Below are 23,201 nucleotides of genomic sequence, written 5' to 3'. Positions count from 1 at the left end.
TGCACGTATCCGTCTATCAATTACTCTCCCCCATATTTTCATGGTGTGACTAAGTAGTTTTATGGCCCTGTAGTTTGTACATTGTTGTATCTTTCACGTTTTTGTAAACAGGTACTAATATACTGCTTCTCCATTCGTCTTGCATTTGTCCAACTTCTCTAATTCTATTAAAAGGACCTGCTAGCCACCTTGTTCCTGTCTCTCGTAGTGCTCTCCATACTTTCCCAGAAATATCAACTTTTCCAACTACTTTTCATTTCTTTATTCTTGAAGTGCTTGAACCACTTCTTCGTTAATTACAAAAAAAAAACAACGATTACAATATCCGAGAACAAACATATAGTTCAGATTAATAAAGGTTTCGTACACTTATGGGATCAAAGTAATATTAGCTGCTATTTTTATTTACCTATACGATTGGTAAGTTTTTAATTTTAGAATAAAATATTGATAATATTTCTGGTTTGACTTTATCAATTGGTAAAATCCTTCTTGTCTTTAGTTCTTACTTTTGATTTTTGTTTCTGGTAATAAAAAAAATTCTGGTAATAAAAAAAATTCTGGTAATTTCGGTATTGTCAAAATTTTTTTTCCGGTACCTACCGGCGCCTTTTCAATACGGCGCCGGGGGGCACCGCCCCTCTTCGCCCTTATGGACGGCGCGGCACTGATTAGTGGAGTCGGCACTAAAAGAAGAAGATAAGATTAAAAATTTTTAAAACATGTAGGTACACAAACTCTTGCATTTTGAATTCTTAGGAACATATTACGGAATCTGTTCCGATAACAACTTTTGGGAATTTATATTTATATTTAAAGAAACGTTAAAAAAATAGCACAACAATCAACAATAATATTGTTTTTAAATATATTTCCACGCAGTTCGCGTAATATCCCGATGTTCCGAATGTTTCTACTGGAGTATAACATTTTTAGTCGGCCTAACGGTGTTATCTTCGGCGATGAGCGCAGCCCCACCATTTGGAATTGTTTATATATGGGGGCTCCTGCGGTGATGGTGGATCAGTTGGTAAACAGAAAAAGAGAATTAATTTAGCCGGTTTTCCGCGAGTTCTACAAGCGGTTTTTTTATATAGATAGTAAAACGGGTTCGCGAAAATGCTTGGGAAAGCATTTCTTTTTTTGAGTGCTCTGTTGGTTGTGCGAGCAGCGCAGTCTGATTTTTACAGGTATGTAATTTAATAGAAATAGTCTTTATTATATTCTTAATAAGAAATAATTTTATTTTAGTAAAACGAAAACAATAACAAATATAAAACTGTACACTAGTGGTTTTTGCATACATGTGTAACACATTCATCATTCTCTTTGCCTTATCCCTATGCGGGGTCGGCTTCCCTAATTGCATTTCTCCATACAATTCTATCTTGGGTCATATCAATGTTAATCCCCTTTACCAACATGTCCTGCCTTATCGTCTCCCCCAGGTCTTCTTTGGTCTTCCTCTCCTACTCCTTCCAGGGATCTGCACTTCAGCTATTCTTCGTATTGGGTGATTAACGTCTCGACGTTGAACATGACCAAACCATCTTAACCTATGCTCTCTCATTTTGGCATCAATTGTTCTCAAATCTCATTTCTAATTTTATCCTTCTTTGTCACTCCACTCATCCATCTAAGCATTCTCATTTTCGCCACATGCATTCATTGTTCCTCTTTCTTTTTCACTGCCCAACATTCAGTTCCGTGCATCATAGCCGGTCTTATGGCTGTTTTATAGAATTTTCCCTTTAACTTCATTGGAATTTTTCTGTCACACAACACACCACCGCTTCTTTCCACTTCATCCATCCAGCCCTAATTCTACTGCATGCATCTCCATCTATTTCTCCATTACTCTGTAATACCGATCCTAGGTACTTAAAACTATTGCTTTTCACAATCATTTCACCATCCAAAGACACCATTTTATTTGTAGTAACTCCATTTTTAAATAAACATTCCAAATACTCTGTTTTTGTCCTACTAAGTTTTAAACCTTTTTCCTCCAGAGCTTGTCTCCACTGTTCCAGTTTTTGTTCTAAGTCTCTTTCACTATTTCCTATTAACACTACATCATCAGCATACATTAGGCACCATGGAATACTACCCTGTAGTTTCGATGTTATCTGGTCCAAAACTAATGAGAATAAATAAGGACTAAGCACCGAGCCTTGGTGCAATCCTACTTTCACCTGAAATTTATCAGTCTCTCCCACACCTGTCCTAACACTAGTCGTTACTTCCTCATACATATCTCTCACAATCTTTACATATTCGCCAGGGACTCCTTTCTTATTGAGAGCCCACCACAGAATCTCTCGAGGAACTCTATCATATGCTTTCTCAAGATCAATGAATACCATATGAGCGTTGGTCTCTTTATTCCTGTATTTTTCCATCAGTTGCCTTACAATGAAAATTGCATCTGTTGTTGATCTGCCCTGCATAAAGCCAAATTGATTATCGGATATTTCGGTTTCTTCACGTATCCGTCTATCAATTACTCTCTCCCATATTTTCATGGTGTGGCTAAGTAGTTTTATAGCCCTGTAGTTTGTGCATTGTTGTATGTCTCCCTTGTTTTTGTAGACAGGTACTAATATACTGCTTCTCCATTCGTCTGGCATTTGTCCAACTTCCATAATTCTGTTAAATAGACCTGCTAGCCAACTTATTCCTGTCTCTCCCAATGCTCTCCATACTTCCCCAGGAATATCATCTGGTCCTACTGATTTTCCTTTCTTTATTTTTTGAAGCGCTTGAGCCACTTCCTCGTTTGATATTCTGATAACCATTGCTACTGTCTCCGTTAACTCGACAGGCTGTCTGTCAAATTATTCATTTAATAAACTGTCAAAATACTTTCTCCATCTCTTTTTGACATCCTTTTCGTGAATTAGTATTTTATTATTTTCATCTCGGATACATCTAATCTGATTAAAATCTCTTGCTTTCTTTGCTGTCTGTTTGGCTATTTTATATATCTTTGCTTCGCCTTCCCTGGTATCAAGTTGATTGTATAGGTTTGAATACGCTTCTGCTTTAGCTTTTGCTACTGCTATTTTCGCTTCCTTTTTGGCGACCATATAGTTTTGAAGATCTATATCCGATCTGGTTTCTTGCCACTTTTTATATAATTTTCCCTTCTCTTTTATTTTTCCTTGTACTTCATTTGACCACCACCAAGTCTCTTTATCCTCAAACTTATTTCCTGACCTTTTCCCAAGTATTTCAATAGTCGTCTCTCTAATAATATTGGCCATTTTTCTCCAAATTGTGTTAGGGCTTCCTTTCGTGTTCCAACATATTTTTTCTACTATTATTTTCCTGAATAGACCTTCCTTCTCATCTTTTAGCATCCACCACTTGATTTTTTGTGGTCCTCTCCGATATTTTTGTTTAGTTTCGCTTTTTACTTCGATGTCCAGAACAAGCAGCTTATGTTGTTGGCTTACTGTCTCACTAACTATTACCTTGCAGTCCTTGCATTCACGTATGTCTTCTTTCCTTATCATGAAGTAGTCTATTTGGGATTGATGTTGTCCACTTTTGTAGGTAATAAGTTGAGTTTCTCTCTTTTTAAAGAATGTGTTAACAATCGCCATATCCAATGCTGTTGATAATTCAAGCATGTCATCTCCAGCTTCATTTCTAGTTCCAAAGCCTAATCCCCCATGTATTGTTTCATATCCTGTCTTGGCTTGGCCCACATGTGCATTGAAATCACCTCCTATTAAAACTTTCTCCTCTGCTGGAATATCACTCAGTACGTCTCCTAATTGGTCATAGAAAGCTCTTCTTTCATTCTCACCCAGGCCTGTTTGAGGAGCATACACACACACAACATTCAATACCTCTTTATCAATTACAAATTTCACTGACATTATTCTATCACTCGTTCTTACAACTTCTACTACGTTATCTTTCATTTCACCATCAGCAATTATACCAACTCCATTTCTAGTGTTACTATTCCCTACATACCACAATTTATATCCATCACCTAGTTCTTTCGCCCTTTGTCCTTTCCACCTAGTTTCTTGAATACAAACAATTACATACATTCTTGAATACAAGCAATGTGTAACACATTAGTAATAATAATATTAGCGCGTCGAGTCTAGTAGTCCCATAGCATTGAATGATCATTCTCCTCCTTCCGTTTTTGTCTATTACTTTCATCCTCCAATTTGAACGTTAAATCTTTTAGATCATCTTCTACATTTATTTTCCACCTTGCTCTGGGTCGACCTCTTCTCTGACGCCCACCAATGGTACTCGAAAGTAGCATTTGCAGTAGTCTGATATTCTCTGTAAGTGTCCTAGGCAACTTTGTTGTTGGGTTCTTATTACCCCTAGTATGCTGGGCTCGCCATAGAGCTCCAAATATAGCATTTTTTCTCCAAATATTTTTCTTAGTACATTTTGTTCCCATATCTGCACCATTTCTTTTTGCTATTTATTTAATTTCCATGCCTCTGATGCATAAGTTATTATAGGCCCAATAACCGCTTTCTATATTTTTAATTTGGCTCGTGATATGGATTTATTTCTTAACCTACTTAATGCATATTCACACTTTTTTGCTTTCATTAGTCTATTTTGGTTTTATTCTTCTATATTTGGTTTTTATGTTAATTGTTCCTAGATATTCGAACCTCTCAATTTCTTCGAATGTATAGATATGTATTATTATTTGATTATACTATCTATACCTACTTTCCTCTTACATATATTCTTGGTCCTTGCATTCCGTGTATTTTTGTTATGCCGTTAATATACATAATATAGTCCTTTTTGTGGCCTTTTTTTCTAATTATTTAGTTAACAGTTCCTGTTTGCTTCTTGCTACTATTGCTATATCATCAGCGAACGCCATGCATTGTTGCTTTTTATGATACATAATTCCTTTTCTATTTATATTGACTTCCTGTAGAACGTTTTCCAGAAGGAGACTAAAAAGAATAGATAAAAGTGGGTCACCTTGCCTTACTACTTCATTTACTACGAAACTGTCTGTCTATTTCATTATTGATTTTCAGTCCTTCTTAGTAGACCAGGGTAGAAAAATAAAAACGGGAAAAAAATCAATACAGGTATTTGAAGGTGCTAAATCGTAGGGAGTATATAGTTAATTAAAAATACATACAGAGGTACTCGTAAATCGACCTCATTTTTTTATAAAAAAATTCCAAAGTCAGAAAATATTGTTTTTTGCCTATAGCATTTTTAGTATCATATTTACAGCAAAAGTTGTATTATGAAAGTTGTGTATCACAAAAAAACGATTAATTTAAATTTTTACAAGTTAAAATCTATCAAGAATTAACCGAGATAATTGCAAAAAACCACGTTTTTCGCACTATTTTGGAAATGTTAATAACTTTTACTAAATAGGTTGTAAGGAACTTATTGTACCTTGATCATAAGGTAATTAAGTGCCTTTATTAGTTTACAAAATCTCAAGAAGATCTGTTTGTTAGTTTACAAGTTATGTTAAATGTTTATCCCAGACATCGAATGTTTAAACAATCATTGTTGCCCAAGGAGTGTTTTCAGAGCTTTTTAGCAAAGTGCAATGACTACTTAAAGACTCAAAGTAATAAGAAAATTAAAAAAAATAATATATTTGTTTTTTAAATGTTGTTAAACAAGTCGATAAAAAAATGGTAAGTTTTTTCTTAATAAACAATTAGAATATCTCTGCCATTTTTTCTGATAAATAATTATAATTGGTTGTGTCAAAAATCAGGTAAAAAAATGCACATTAAAATGAAAAAAATAACTTTCTAGGACCAATAATAGCCAAGTTATACTTTTTTTTTTTGAAAAATCACATCTCTATTGTTTATAAATATTAAGAGTTGAAATTTTTACAGCATGGTAATAAATATCTATATTTTATATGACAATTGATAAGTACCAAATATCTTCTATTTAAAACGAGTAATAACCCTGTAAAATCAAGTTACTCACGCCGACTGAGCTGGGACCGTGTGATATGGAAGAATGTCGGAGTTCAGTTTCTCTAGTCGAGATTTTGCTATAGAAAGTTCAATTTGGAGCGCTTGAAAAACTTTATAATATCTCAGCTTCCAGAGAACGTAGAGCCTTCAATTTTTTTTTAAATTGGGGTAACTCGACGAAAGAATAACAACTAGCTAATTTTCATTGACCGGAAAAATCGGAAAATTCTGGAAAATGGATTTTTTTATTCAACATTCTATTTACAACGTTAACAGTAATATATTTTGATAAACATTTTCATAAAATATTATAAATTTGTGAATAAATATTAAAGTATAATTATGGTATGTACCTATATATTTATTTATATACAGGGTTGTTCATTTTATTCGCCTCAGTGTTTGTACGGAAAACGACTTGATTTAAAAAAAATTCTTCATAGAAATATACAAAGCCATTAACACTACAATCTAAAAATAATATGAATTATACAGGGTGCTTCAAAAAAGAGTGGTATGTCAAAGATATATTTTTTATTGAACACCCTACACCTGATGAAATTTTTGAATTGCTCAAATTGAAACAATATGCTAGCTGCTAGCTAGACTATACCTAAGTACAGGGTGTTTTAATTCATTTAAATTTTTAGAAAAATGTAAAATTTTAGAAAAAAATAAATATTTACGAATCTAAGAATCGTTGACAATTATTTCTTGTATCTTCATAATAGACTATTTCGCATATTTAAACAGATGTTTATTGTAACAAAATTTATAATTACTTAGGTCCAATTTCCCCAACAACAAATAAATCAATGAATGCTATTCGTCCAATAAAATGTATTAGATGTTTAAGTTTATATTTTGTTTCAATATAATTTTAATAATTTAAAGTGAAACTGGCGAATTTACTTTCTTCTAAATATTTACAGTCAGATTAACTTGCCAATTTAGTCAAAGAGTAAGTATTTTTTTGATAAATAAATAAAATAAGTCTTATTTGACGTTAGTAAAATGGAGATATGCCAGTTTATTGGTCGAATAACTTTAATCATAGAATAAACTACTATTCGTCGTTGGTGAAACCGGCCATTGATCGTACATTTTAAGATTTAAAAACTAATTGGAAACAAAAACATTCTTAAATTAAGAAAAAATGTATATGTATAGATTATAATTATTGATCTTCGTTAATTATACACAGTTTATGTACAGATTTATTAATTTCTTAAACATTATCTCTATTTTTTTTTAAACAAATCTTCTTCGACTTCACTTTTGTCATCTATAATAACTGTCAAAAGGTTGTAGCATCTTTGTTCATCAGTATCATATTTGCAATTTATGCAAAGCTCGGTACAATTGATTTATTTTAAGAAATTATGGATAATGTGGAAGAAATTGATGAACCTGTACAAAAACTGTGTAGAATTAACGAAGATCAATAATTATAATCTATACATTTTTTTTTTCAATTTGAGAACGTTTTTTTTTGTACGATCATGTAATTATAAATTTTGTTACAATAAAAATCTGCTTAAATATGCTAAATAGTCTATTATGAAGATCCAAAAAAAATTTGTCACCAATTCTTAGATTCGTAAATACCTGTTTATTTTTTTTTAAAACATTACATTTTTTTTAAATTGAAATAAATCAAAACACCCTGCACTTAGGTATAGTCTAGCTTATTGTTTAAGGGCAAATTCAAAAATTTCATCAGGTGTAGAGTGTTCTATAGAAAATATGTCTTTGATATACCACTCTTTTTTAAAGCACCCTGTATAATTCATATTATTTTTAAATTGTAGTGTTAATGGCCCTGTATATTTCTATGAAGAATTTTTTTTAAATCAATTCGTTTTCCGTACAGACACCGAGGCGAATAAAATGAACAACCCTGTATACATACTATAATTATATTTTAATATTTATTCACAAATTTATAATTTTTTATGAAAATATTTATCAAAATGTATTAGTGCTAACGTTGTAAATGAATGTTGAATAAAAAATACATTTTCCAGAATTTTCCGATTTTTTCGGCCAATGAAAATTAGCTAGTTGGTATACTTTCGTCGAGTTACCCCAAAAAAAATTAAAGGCTCTACGTTGTCTGGAAGGTGAGATATTGTAAAATTTTTCAAGCGCTCCAAATTGAACTTTTTATAGCAAAATCTCAACGCGAGAAACTGGACTCCGACATTCTTCCATATCACACGGTCCCAGCTCAGTCAGCGTGAGTAACTTGACTTTAAAGGGTTATTACTCGTTTTATATAGAAGATAGTTCGTACTTATCAATTGTCATAAAATATAGATATTTATTACCATGCTCTAAAAATTTCAACTCTTAATATTTATAAACAATAGAGATGTGATTTTTCAAAAAAAAAGTATAACTTGGCTATTATAGGTCCTAGAAAGTTTTTTTTTTATTTTAATGTACATTTTTTTACCAGCTTTTTGACACATCCAATTATAATTATTTATCAGAAAAAATGACAAAGATATTCTAATTGTTTATAAGGAAAAAACTTACCATTTTTTTATCGACTTGTTTAACAACATTTAAAAAATAAATATATTATTTTTTCTAACTTACTTAGTACTTTGAGTTTTTAAGTAGTCATTGCACTTTGCCAAAAAGCTCTGAAAACACTCCTTGGGCAACAATGATTGTTTAAATATTCGATGTCTGGGATAAACATTTAATATAACTTGTAAACTAACAAACAGATCTTCTTGAGATTTTGTAAACTATGTTAAACTAATATTTTCTGACTTTGGTCTTTGTTTATAAAAAAATGAGGTCGATTTACGAGTACCTCTGTATGTATTATTAATAAACTATATCCCCCTACGATTTAGCACCTTTAAATACCTGTATTGATTTTTACCCTGAAATCGCTCATATTTATTTTTCTACCCTGGTGTATTGTGGAGAAACACAAAACACAAAAACACATACTTAATATGTGTTTTTGTAGATACACATTAAAACTAGTTTTGGCCCTATAATGAGGTATGTTTTTGTTTATGTTTTCAGTTTTGTTGAATGTTTTTGTTTTTAATTAATGTTTAAATCTAAAAATGTACGATTAAATAATTATAAATATTATTACAATAAATATCTGTTCCAATATGCTGAATAGTCTATTATAAAGATCCAAGAAAAATTTTGTCACGGATTCTTAGATTCGTAGATATTAATTTTTTTTTTCTTAAACCTTACATTCTTATAAAAATTGAAATAAATCAAAACACCATGTATTTACGTGTAGGAAACCCTTATAAAAATATAGCTTATTTTTTTAAGGAAAATTCAAAAATGGCTCACGAGTAGGGTGTTCCATAAGAGAAAATATAACTTTAATATACCCCTCTTTTTTGAAGCACCCTGTATAATTTTCATTAGTTTTAGATTGTAGTGTTAATTGCCCTGTAAATTGCTGTCAAGAATATTTTTTTAAATATCAAGTCGTTTTCCGTACAGAGACCGAGGCAAATACGATGAACCACCCTGTATATGTATATAAAGATATATATATATACTGTACATTTATTATTTATTTACAAATTTATAATATGCTATGAAAATATTTATTGAAATATATTAGTGTTAACGTTGTAAATGAATGTTGAATAAAAAAGTCCATTTTCCAGAATTTCCCGATTTTTCCGGTGAGTGGAAATTAGCTAGTCGTTATTATTTCGTCCAGTTACCCCAATTTAAAAAAAAATTAAGGCTCTACGTTCTCTGGAAGCGGAGTTATTGTAAAAATTTTCAAGTGCTCCAATTTGAACTTTCAATACCAAAATCTCGAAGCGCGAAAGCGGACTCAGAGATCCTTCCCCCATCACACGGTCCCAGTTAAGTCAGCTCGAGTACCTTCATTTTAAAGGGTTATTACTCATTTTAAATACAAGATATACAGTAGTTATTAATTGCAATGTAAAATATAGATGTCTATTATGATTTTTTGCAAATTTCAACTCTTAATATTTATAAACAATACAGATACGATTTTTCAAAAAAAAAAGTATAAGTTGGGTATTATTGGTCATAGAAAGTTTATTTTTAGTTTTTAATATGTGTTTTTTACCACTTTTCTGATACAACTAATTATAATTATTTGTCGTGAAAAATAACAAAGTTATTCTAAATGTTTATAAGGAAAAACTCGCTATTTATTAAACGACTTGTTTAAGAGCATTTAAATAATAAATGTATCATTTTTTTTTTAATTTCTTAGTAGTTTGAGTCTTTAAAAACTCACTCCACTTGGCTAAAAAGCTCTGAAAATACCCCTTGGGCAACAATAGATGTTTAAACATTCAATGTTTTGGATAAACAATTAACGTAACTAGTAAACTAACAAAACGATCTTCTTGATACTTTGCACTCTAGTAAGGGCACATAATATCCTCATAATTAAGGTACAATATGTTCCTTAGGTCATATTTAGTAAAAGTTATTAACATTTACAAAATAGTGCAAAAAATGTGGTTTTTTGCAATTATCTCGGTTAATTATTTATCAATTTTAACTAATCAAAATTAAAATTAATTGTTTTTTTATGATACACAACTTTCATAATACAACTTTTGCTGTAAACATGATACAAAAAATGCTACAGGCAAAAAACCATATTTTCTGACTTTAGCCTGTGTTTATAAAAAACTGAGGTTGATTTGCGAGTACCTCTGTATGTATTTTTAATTAACTATGTCCCCCCTACGATTTAGCACCTTCAAATACCTGTATTGATTTTTACCCTGAAATCGCTCATTTTTATTTATCTGCCCTGGCGTATAGTGTTAGTATTATCGTTCTGATAATTTTTCTGCTTAAACATTACTTACTATTATTAAATAAACACGACAATGGATTTTAAAAGAAAGTTCGTTTCGTATATATTATATATAGTACACTGTTAGGAAACTGTTTTTAATACACAATTTAAATTAAATAAACCGTTGATACTGACAACAAAACAAAACAAACTGTTTTGATCTTACGATTTAACTAATAGTCTAGTCCAGTGGTCGGCAAACTTTTTAGCCAAAGAGCCAAATAATATGAACATTACAACAATTTAAAAAAAAAATTGGGAACCAAATCTGCTTGTACAGCAAACTTTTATTACGTTAAATAAAACTAAAGGATCCAGTCAGTCGGTTGAGATAGTGAAAAATGCTCCCACCGATATTTCAAAAATAAAAGAACCACATGTTCTACATCAAAAAGTATTCGACCAAAAAAATGTTTAAACCCTTAGCCCCATCCTTAACCCCCCAAAAAATTAAAATGTGTTTTTTCGTTTTTTGGCGATATCTTCGTTTCTAATCATCGTAGGAACTTCTATTTTCTTTCGTTTTGTAGGGTTTTATTTCCTACAACACTGTATATTTTACAACATTTTTGGCGCAAAATCCAATTTTGTTTAAATGTTGATATGTAAAACCGAATAAAAGGGAAAGAACAGCAAACGTGAGCTTTTTTAGCTAATCATAAGAATCAGGAATGTTATTCCAAGTGTTGAAAATGACCATGTCTTCCTTCTCAAGGTCATTCAAAGCAGACCACTTCTTGTGTTGTGAATATTTTTTCTTCTCCAAAATTTCCAATTTAACACATAGACGTTCGCATTTAGAGCGCCATACCTCCTTGTTTTTTAAATCCAGAAATTGTATTTCAAAGCTATTAATGCCAATTTCAAAAGGAGAAAATTTCAACTCAGCCGTTGAAGCATTAAGAGGATTTTTGACAAATGGTAAAGTTTGTAAGTTTGATAAAAGCTAATTTATCAGAATAAGATGTAATGTTTTTCCTACCAATTTCTTTAAAGCAAAATATTATTGCGCTTTCCGTGGATATTTGAGCCAGAGCCGCACCTAAGGAGCCAAAGAGCCACATGCGGCTCCGGAGCCGCACTTTGACGACCACTGGTCTAGTCGCAACATAGGGGGTCCCGTGGACACTTTTAGGTCGCCACGATTTGATGGTGGTACTATAGGTTTTTTGGGTCGCTGAATCCAATGGAAGTGGTTTGGAAGCCCAAATGTGGTGCGTTTAATTGTTATTAACAAATTATGGTAAAATTAGGTGTTTTTCAGGAAGTATTAATAGCCCTGTAAATAAATTGATAGTGTTAAGGTATTCTCTGGTGTATTTTTGGTCACTAAATCAAATGCGACCAGTCGCGATTACTCCAAATGTGTTCTTATTTTGTTAATAACAAAATAATTGTTCATTCGCCGAAAAGCTCGAAATGCGTTATCTACAGCAAGTTTGTAGTCTTTTTCATAGTATTTTTATACGCTAAATCGATTGTCACTAGTCGTGATAGCTTAAACCACGTTCCGACTTTGTTATTAATAAATTATTGCAAAAATAATGGTTTATAGCACGTTTACTCACGGTTTTTGCTCTAAATTTTAGAAAACCACTGGGAATGACACGAAATTTGGCATGCACGTAGCTCACATGTCAAACTAAACAAGTGATATTATGCCGATGGGTGCTTTTATTCTGGGTGTGAGTTTCACCCCGTTTCGGGGGTGAAAGAAGAAACCTTTAAAATAAGTCCGGAATTGGATAAACTGATTAATTCTAAGCAACGTTTGTTCTATACAGTTTTTTCACTAAGTCAATACTTTTCGAGTAGTTATTTGCGAGTGAATATGTTTATTTTTCAACAAAAAAACCAAATAGCTCGAAAAGTATTTAGTGAAAAAACTGCATTGAACAAAAGTTGCTTAAAATTAATCAGTTTATCCACTTCCGGACTTATTTTAAAGGTTTCTTTTTTCACCCCCGATAAGGGATGAAACTCACCCCCAGAGTAAAAGCAGACATCAGCACAATTTCACTTGTTTTGTTTGACATTTTAGTTACGTGTATGCCAAATTTCATGTCAATCCAAGTGGTTTTTTAAAATTTAGAGCAAAAACCGTGAGTGAACGTACTATAAACCGTTATTTTTGCAATAATTTATTAATAACAAAGTCGGATTGTAGTTTAAGCTATCACGACTAGCGGCAATCGATTTAGCGTATAAAAATACTATGAAAAAGACTACAAACTTGCTGTAGATAGCGCATTTCGAGCTTTTCGGCGAATAAACTATTATTTTGTTATTAACAAAATAAGAACATATTTTGAGTAATCGGGACTAGTTGCATTCGATTCAGCGACCAAAAATACACCAGAGAAGACCTTAACACTATCAATTTATGTACAGGGCTTCTATTTCTGAAATCACCTAATTTTACAATATTTTGTTAATAACAATTAAACTCACCACATTTGGGCTTCCAGACCACTTCCATTGGATTCAGCGACCCAAAAACCTATAATACCACCAACAAATCGCGGCGACCTAAAAGTGTCCACGGGACCCTCTATGTTGCGACTAGACTAGTCTTTCACATTACTATAACATTACATTATTATCCATTTCCTTGGCTACTTTCTTCCAGTTATCTACCATCAATATCTCTTTAGCATCGGTTCTCACTGACTTGGTCTATCCATCTTCTTCCTTGGTCTTCTTACTGGTCGACGTCCTACTAATCCTAGTTAACTACTGACTCAGTTCTTCTAATCATTGTCTTAGGTGATCTGTTATTATCCATTTTTATAAGTTGACCTGACCAGCGCAATCTTTGTTTTTTAAGAAACAAATTAATAAAACAATCTCAATCTCAAATAAATGAATCCCAATAAAAAAACTTATGATAATAAATAAAGATGAGAAAAAAGAAAGGAATACCAATATAATAGTAAAGGAACAAGTGTCTACTTCTGAATATGTCGTAAGTATATAACAGTATAGTTAATCCGATAATGACATACGGGACGGAAACACGAATTATGCAAAAGAAACATGAATCAATGATAAACGCGGCCAAGATGAAAAACATGAGAAGAATAGCTGGAGTTACGAAATTTGAAAGATTTAGAAAGACTAACAAAGAAGGTACATGAAGCCAAATTGGGAAACAAAAGGAAAAAGGGAAGGCCAAAGAAGACATCAATGGACCAAATCCATGACATAGGTGACATGAAAAGAGAGACACGCATATAATAGATGAAGAACCTGGCCACCAATAGAATTTTATGGAAGACATGAATAACAGGCGGAACTCTACACATAGGCGTAACCAGGGGGTGGTTTTGGGGGTTATAACCCCCCTTTTGGGGTGTACTTTGAGCTCTATACGCTTAACACCATTATTATTCCATACCCCCAGAGACCTTCAAGTAGAGTAACCCCCCTTAGGATCATCCTGGTTTCACCTCTGACTCTACATCCGACGCCCTGAAAGGCACTAAGGATTATAAGAAAGAATAAGAATTTATCAAATAATTACCTCCAAGTTCGTTCAAAATACCTTCCTTTTTACTGGTAGACGAACTTCTTAAAATAATAATGATAATACAGTTTGACCTTAAATTTCTCTACAGTTGCAACACTTTCTTCTGTAACCTCTTTTATTGATATTTCCCAAAAACCTTCAGTTTCCATTTATCTAAGATTTTTTAGCGTACATACTTCAGACATACAGTGTGTCCACGCTTGGGGTGCCCAAGAGGAAAAACTTTTTTATTTTAAATTTTAGCGAAAAATGTTATTCTTGATAAAAAGTTTTGCTTATTCTAAAACCCCATAAAACGAAATAAAATTCAAGTTTTTCAAATCCTGCTTAATTTTGTAGCCAATTTTATGTAAATACCTATAAATTTTTGCACTAAGTTCGAAATCGTAAAAATAATCTAGTGTTGCCAAGCCACAATGTAGCTTAGTAACTGTCAACTGTTTAATATTTTAATATTTTTTAAAATATTAAAAAATATTAAAATATTAAAGGATAAAGGAGTTGATAGTCAAGATGTACGAATCATAGAAAAATTATACTGACGTCAAACAGCGACAGCTTGCATAAATGGAAAATCAACAGAAATATGCAAATACAAAGAGGTGTCAGACAGGGTTGTATACTGTCACCACTGTTATTCAATTTATATTCAGATAGAATATTTAAGGAAGCGCTGCATAATTTGGAATGGGGTGTGAAAGTTAATGGAATTCTGATAAATACAATCAAATATGCAGACGATACAGTTATTTTAAGTGATGATATAAATGGATTACAACACCTTTTAAATGCCATTGACACAGTGGGAAGAGAGTTTGGCCTAAATATAAACTGTTCAAAAGCAAAATACATGGTATTTAGCCGTTTGGCCCATCAAGATTCACGGTTATATGTTGATGTTCATATAATTCAAAGAGTACCCAGTTTTAAATATCTTGGTTGCCATATTACTGAACAACTAGATCCAGATAAAGAGATAAAATGTAGAATCGGGATAGCCCGCACGACATTTTTAAAAATGAGGTCATTCTTCTGTAATGATACCTTGCAACTTCAACTTCGAAAGCGCATGATTAAATGCTACATTTGGTCAGTCCTCTTGTATGGTGTCGAAGCATGGACATTAAAAATATCCACCATTAACCGTTTGGAGGCCTTTGAAATGTGGCTGCACAGACGTATACTGAAAATACCATGGTTGGCTATGCTGACAAATGTGGCAGTCCTTAAGAGAGCAAATGCTACCCGCGAGCTGCTTGATAACATCAAATATAGAAAGATGGCCTATTTTGGACACGTAGTAAGGGGAGACCGGTATAATATTCTTCAACTTATTATGATGGGTAAAATCGAAGGACGCAGAGGAATTGGTAGAAAGCAGGCCTCTTGGTTGAAGAATATCCGGGAGTGGACAGGAATAAAGAAAGCAGAACGCTTATTTAGAATAGCTCGAGTCAGAGACAGTTTCGCCATGTTAATCGCCAACGTCAAGGGGACTTGATAGGGCACGTTAAGAAGAAGAACTGTCAACTCCGATAAATAATTTGCGAATTGTCATTTTTTTCGACATTGTTAAGCGTTCAATAAAGAATTTATCTTGTGTTAAATTTCATTATTAAAATTATTGGATTAATAATTATTTAATTACTAACTAATTTGATGATTCAAAGAGAACGACAAAGTTTGGCTTCATAATCCAGAGAAGCGAAAGGGTTGTTCTCCCAAGTTATTATTGTTACAATTTCGAACTTAGTTCAAAAATTTATAGAGATTTACATAAAATTGGCTATAAAATTAAGCAGGATTTGAAAAACTTGAATTTTATTTAATTTTATGGGGTTTTAGAACAAGCAAAACTTTTTATCAAGAATGATATTTTTCGCTAAAATTGAAAATAAAAAAGTTTTTCCTCTTGGGCACCCTATCCGTGGACACACTGTATAAGGAGTATAATAATGTGAAAAATGCATTTAAACGTTAAAAATGCAAAAAAAAACTTTTATTATAAATCAATATACATAATAAAAAGCTGTTGAAACATAAAAGCTTATCTTGTATAATGTTTTTACAAATATTGTATTTTTACAAACATTATGTATACAGAGTGTAACAAAAAGGCAGGTCATAAACTAAATCACATATTTTGGGACCAAAAATAGTTCGATTGAACCTAACTTACCTTAGTACAAATATGCACATAAAAAAGTTACAGCCCTTTGAAGTTACAAAATGAAAATCGATTTTTTCCAATAAGTATATCGAAAACTATTAGAGATTTTTTATTGAAAATGAACACCGGAATGTTACATTATTATGGCAGGAACATCTTAAAAAAATAATAGTGAATTTTGTGCACCTCATAAAAATTTCATGGAGGTTTATTCCCTTATACTCCTCGATTATATGTATTCGTTCCATCTTATTATTGTGGTACCATTGATTAAACACAATGTTTTTAAACCTTTTTTCATCTTTGTACTCTTTCGATAAGCCAGTTTTTATCGAGATATTTAAACATTTGAAAATCCACCACGTATTTGTAAATGGTTAATTAAGAATATCGAATATTATTACCAGGTTTCAATAATTTTACTTAAACATTTAAAAATTTGTGGTAGCTTTTACAAATGTTCCAAATATCTCGATAGAAATTGGCTTATCGAAAAAGTACTAAGAGCAGAGGCAAAAAATATATAAAACATTTTGTTTAACTAATGGTACCACAATAATAATTTAATTGGAACGTATACGAATATTTGGGGGGGTTTAAGGGAACAAAACCCCCATAAAATTATGAGGTGTTCAAATTTCACTGCTTTTTTTTTAAGATGTTCCTGCCATAGGAATGACATATGTCCATTTTAAATAAAAAATCACTAACAGTTTTCGATATATTGGAAAAAATCAATTTTCATTTCATTCACTTTCATTTCAACTTTTTTATGTGCATATTTGTACTAAGTTAACTTAGGTTCAATCGAACTATTTTTGGTTCCAGAATATGTGATTTAATTTATGACCTGCCTTTTGTAACATCCTGTAGATATATTTAAAACTATACCACTTCCAAGTGCACCAAAATTAGGTATAAATTTCCTTTAACCAAGCACATCTATGTAACCATTTGTAGTAGAATTTTCGTTCTGTCCTTCCTGACACTCTTTCGGATCTAAATACGACTCATCTGAATTCCTTCTTCTGTCGTCGTCAACAACCGTGTAATGATTATCAGTCAATGCTTCGTTCTCTCTAATAACCATAACATAATCATAATGTGGTTTGGGCAATTCTAGAACACAATCTTCTGCAGGCGTCGAATAAACGTTTTCTTCATTATGAGTTTTGGTTGATTCTCTTGGCCGTCTGTAGGTGGCCAACCATTCAGTATAATTTGATTTGATTTTTGAAAACCTGCTGGAAGGTTCACCAGAAGCAGAAGCTGTTCTTTTCTTGCAGTAGTATATTAGGAAAGGAGTTAAAAATATCCAAAACACTACCAATAATAGCAGTATGATTAATAACGTTTTTGTGGTTCCCGTATTAGATTTTGTATCATCTTGTATAGGGACATCTTGACTTGGAATCGCTGTGTTTGTTGAACTTGTAGTTATTTTTTGAGTGGTTGTAGTGATGGTTGCTCTTTTTGTAGTGGTTGTCTTTAGTGTTGTTATGGCAGTGGTAGTTGTAACTAATTGTGTTGTAGCTTTATTTATTATTTCGTGTTCAGGATTTACACTTAATGAATATAAACAATCACCGTATGCATTCCTCGGATTCTTTAATTCTTTACGGACATAAATGTGTCGTTGGTCAGTTTTGGAAACACCTTGTCCAAACTCGCCTAAAATTTTTAGGTTGTAGGTATGATTACAGGTCCTAAATCGGATATTTATAGGCTGTTGATGGCTGTCTACAATTTCACTGACAATACCTTGATAAAACACTGAGATTGAAAAAGGGCCTCCAACAAACCATACCTTTAAAGAATCAGTTCTAGCATCATAGTAGTATCCATCAGCAAAGTTTGGACTGCTGGCGTTAGCCAAATCTACCTTGTTATTAAAATCTACGAGTTCAGTTTGGTATTTAAATGTTCCCGTAGTGTTCTTAAATTTACTACTTATATATTTGTAACTAAACGTATATCTGTCAACGGCAATGGGATCCGTAATCAACACTGTGCACTCCAAAGGGTTTCCTTCTGGACAGTTCAGAGTATAATAATCCTCTTTTAAACCCTCACTTTTATCCCTTGGAAAGAGTTCGTAAACGTCAACATATCGGGCAGAGAAGAGCACAGTATACGGCTGCCAGTTTTCACTATACACCAAAAGCACTAAAGACATTTGTGTGAAAAATACTAAAACTCTTATTTCTCAAAAACATGATTCAAGCGAATCCGTTGTTAGCAATGTATACACTGAATCTTAACTTTTATCATTTACTATGTATGTAGACATAAAAACAATTAACCGCAATTTTGACATGAAAATTTGGTTTTAAACATATCCGCTGATACTGGGGAAGGCACACGTTCCAGCTCTTTACATAGTTCATTCACTCACTGTAAAATATTGCAAAACCTCTAAATTTTAAAGAACCGCTTGGATTGACATGGCATTTGACATACACATAGCCAACATGCCAAAGAAAAAAAAAAAAAAAAAAAAAGAATGTGTGTGTACTTTGTACGCACGTAAGAAGTTATACCTACTTCTACTACATATTATGTGATTTTTAAGACAATAACAAAAATTTAAAAAAATAAAAGAATAAAACGCACACAAACACATTGAAAAATGCCACAAAGAAAAAATTATTTCTGAACGATAATAATTGTTGGCAAAAATTTTAAATACGCATTTTCTGAAAAAAAAAATTATATAACAAAATATACTTACAATCATAAAATACATAAAAAAATAAAAAAATAAAAACTTGCATCGGGAATCGAACCCGTGAATTTCGGGGAGCTTTGATTCGTAATCGAAGCCTAGACTCACTCGTCCAATTCCACATTATTTGTCATGTGGAAAAATAGGGTAACTGAACGTTTTACTGTTTGACAGTTGTTTTGAATATAATTAAATTATGTAGTTTAAATTTTGTGGAAGAAAATATTAAAATATAACAAAACAGTAAGAAAACAATATATTAGATGAAGATTGGTAGAACTTTTGTTGGTAATCAAATTAAGTATGTAAATCAAAGCATTACATACCTACTAGATAAATAAATCTACGCCAAAAAATCATAATTTAAAAATAAAAATCGGACCTAATTTGGGATTTCTCCCTAAAATCCCCATTCTTGAGAAAATAAATGTACAGTAGAGCGTCGATTATCTGAACGTCGATCAACCGAACGACCGCTTATTCGAACTATCGACTCCCGCGTCCCGCACTCGAATACCGAGCAAGCGTTAGTAAATGACGCTTAAAATATCTTCAATTTTCTTCAATATTGTATCCAAAAATAATTATGTTGCTGCAAAGACTGCACTTTTTGAAGTTATACTTCTTTACCGGCGATAGAGGGTGATTTTTTTATATGTTAAAACCTATCAGCCCGGCGCATGCGCATTATAACTTTGTTCTGATTGGATGTTCAAATGACATGTCAAAAATTATCCGATATGGCAGCTGCGGTTTGGAGGTAAAGGTAAAGGTAAACAAATGTATAATATATTAGTTTTATTGTTGTGAGGAGAGAAACAAAAAAGTTTATAATATTGTAGTGACTTTTAAATAGTTTTTAAAAGCAACAGGTACGTAATAATTGTTAATGTATCATGGGTATAAACCTACCTATTTGATCTGCCAAAATACATAGTATGTAATACTTTTATTTATATAATTTGATTACCATCAAAATTTCTATCAATATTCACCTAATATATTGTTTTTTACTCTAGGTTTTGTTGTATTTTTTCAATTCTAAATCATTTCAATTCAAAATTAAAATAATTTGATCAATTTTCAAAATATCAAAATATCACAAGTTTAATCCGTTTAGTTAGTCGATCTTCGTAAATAATGACACATAGTGTCCGTGGCTAAGCGGAGAAGGCGAATGAATTCCAATACCAACCGCTCTTATCAGCGCTGGTTCGAGTCCCAATAGAAACTTTCTTTTTTGTTTTTTTTTAATACATTTTATGATTGTAGGTATATTTATTATATAATTGTATTTTCAGAAAATACGTATTTAGTTAAAAAATTTTTCGACAATTAATGTTCAGACATCATTTGTGGCTTGTTTAATGTGTTTGTGTGTGTTTTATTCTTTTATTATTTTAATTTTTGGCACTGTTCTAATAAAAATGTTTGAGAAGTAGTAAGTATAAATTAGTTTAATATTTAAACAAAATATAAATAAAAAGTATATTAATTTCGTTTAAATCATATAATAGAAGTATAACTTCTTACGTGCGTAGAAAGTACACACACACATTCTTTTTTTGTTTAGTTGCTAGTTGTCATTATCAAGATATAAATAAATATGTAGGTATATAAATATGGCTTTAATTCACTTGTGGATAAATATGTATGACTATAAATATGTATCAATATATTGTAGTTCGATTATCCGAACAAATCGGTTTTCCGAACACCTATGTCTCCCAATTAGTTCGGATAATCGACGCTCTACTGTATTTCAACCTAATCCAAATGTATAATTACAATATGATTATAATAAAAACTACTTACCAAATTAGAATGAGTTTTCCTTGTCCAAAATAGTCCAAAAGTCCAAAAATATAGGTATATGAAAACTATTTAAAAAGGCAGTATAACTATTAACTAACTTTTGTTTGTTGTTTCTTTTCACACAAATTTTAAAACGCAACAACCATAAATAATCAAACTAGAGCTGTCCCACAGCCGCCGTATTGAATAATTTTTGACATGTCATTTGAACATCCAATCAGAACAAAGTTATAATGCGCATGCGCCGGGATCATAGGTTTTAACATATAAAAATTCACCCTCATATCGCCGGTAAAGAAGTATAAATTCAAAAAGTGATATTGTGCTTGTGATGATATGTGCTTTTACCCTGAGGGTGAGTTTCCCCCTTCTCGGAGGTGAAAAATCATACGTTAAAAATATGTATGTCCGGTAATGGATAAACTGACTAATTCTAAGCAACTTTTGTTCTATCTTCACTAATTCAATACTTTTCGAGTTATTTGAGAGTGAATATGTTTATTTTTCAACAAAAAAAAAACACGTTTTTAGACGGTTTTTCGCAAATAACTCAAAAAGTAAGTATTTTATCAAAAAAAGAAAATATTCTCAGCAAAAATGTAGCTTATAAAAAAAGTGAAAAAAATGGTGTACGCATGAAGTCTGTAGATATAGTAGAGGCAGAGTGTTGTAGCCAATGAAACGTAGGTTCTTATTCGCCAAATTCCAAATCGAATATTGTAACGTGAAATAACCAAAAAATGAAGCACTTTTCGGGAAAAACTCATTAAAGCTTTTTTTAAAGTGTTTGAAACAAGCTTTATTTTTGTTTTTAAAAAAGTTTCTAGAATTAAAAGTAAACAAGTTACGTCCAAAATACAGCTGGTCTCTTTTTTTGGTAAAAAAACCGTGAAAATCACCCCCTAATTAGCATCCCAAATGGAATTAATCGTTACCGCTTCCCAAGTTACTTTACTCATGTATATACGATCTGTAAGTTTCATGGGTTCAAAGTGCTTTGTTTGAAAGCGGTGTGGTTGAAAGGGTTTGAACGACTCACTAATTACGAGTGTATGCAAATTTTGAACAGCCATATCTTAACCAATTTGTGTCTTAAAGAAAAACAATAATCTAAAATATTCAGAAAAGCAAAACTCTCATTTTTTTATTTTCTAAGATTTTTAGTTATCATAAGTTTTGAAAAGGCACTAAAAAATATTTTTCTACGAGCGTGCAAAAATGTCTACTTTCGCGCACGCGTTTTAGTTTAGAAAGTTTTACTTTTCCGCACGCGTGTTACTTTTCCGCACGCGTTTTACTTTTCCGCACGCATGTTAATTTAGATATGTTAATATGGCCTTAAAGTAATTATAATACATGCAATAAACCAATATTTAGATATTATTTACTAATTTATTTCAAATATATCTTATTGTGTTTTAATGAAATTAACGCGAGAATTCGATGAAATAAAATAATTTTGACATAATATTCGAAAGTCAAATCAGTAGACAATAACAGTGGTTTTGAATCGTCGTCATGGAAACCAAGATCGTCGTCATGCTAACCAATTATGCTGAAAGTTTGGCTTTGACAATCTTGTCAAAGAATTAATTTGTGTATGTATTTTCATATTAATTAAATTATTTGATTAAGATTTGGTCATTTTTCCAAGACTCATAGAAAAAATATTGTTCCTAACGCTTGCAGAAAGTCTCTTTTCCGCACTCGACTGCTTGCCGAACTCCCGCTTCGCGTCGTTCGGAAAACTGCAGTCGCATGCGGAAAAGTATGACTTTCTGTACTTGTTAGGAAATAGCTATTTGTATAACAAGGGAGGAAAGTGCTACTTTTCCTCCCGAGAATGAAGTTTACTGCCCGACGCGTAGCGGAGGGCAGTAATCATTCAAGGGAGGAAAAGGCACTTTACTCCCATGTTATACATATGGTTTTTCCACCTTCCTCAAATAACAAGTCATTTTTTTCATTTTTACTTAATATATTTATGTAACTAACCAACAAAATTTATTAGAACTAAAACTAACAAGTACGTACAATATAACTGTCAACTGTCAAATATAAGTCAAATTAATAATGTAAACATTGTTAAATCAAAATAACAATTTACTGTTTTTTACCATTCTGCAAAATACAGAGTG

The 23,201-nt window shown here is 31.8% G+C and overlaps 1 protein-coding gene across 1 annotated transcript in view; it reads left to right on the top strand.

Annotated features, from left to right (window-relative positions):
- Positions 1-952: 952 nt before the first annotated feature.
- The window catches only part of LOC114324355 (transforming growth factor-beta-induced protein ig-h3), a 157,688-nt gene continuing 135,439 nt past the window's right edge, over positions 953-23,201 (top strand). Inside the window, exon 1 of the mRNA XM_028272159.2 lies at positions 953-1,190. Coding sequence (XP_028127960.1) covers positions 1,120-1,190 — 71 coding nt within the window. The 5' untranslated portion in view covers positions 953-1,119. The remainder of the gene's footprint in view (positions 1,191-23,201) is intronic.

This window comes from Diabrotica virgifera, chromosome 1 (genome assembly GCF_917563875.1).
Source record: "Diabrotica virgifera virgifera chromosome 1, PGI_DIABVI_V3a".
Classification (NCBI taxonomy): Eukaryota; Metazoa; Arthropoda; class Insecta; order Coleoptera; family Chrysomelidae; genus Diabrotica; species Diabrotica virgifera.
This window is presented reverse-complemented; position numbering and strand designations above follow the sequence as displayed.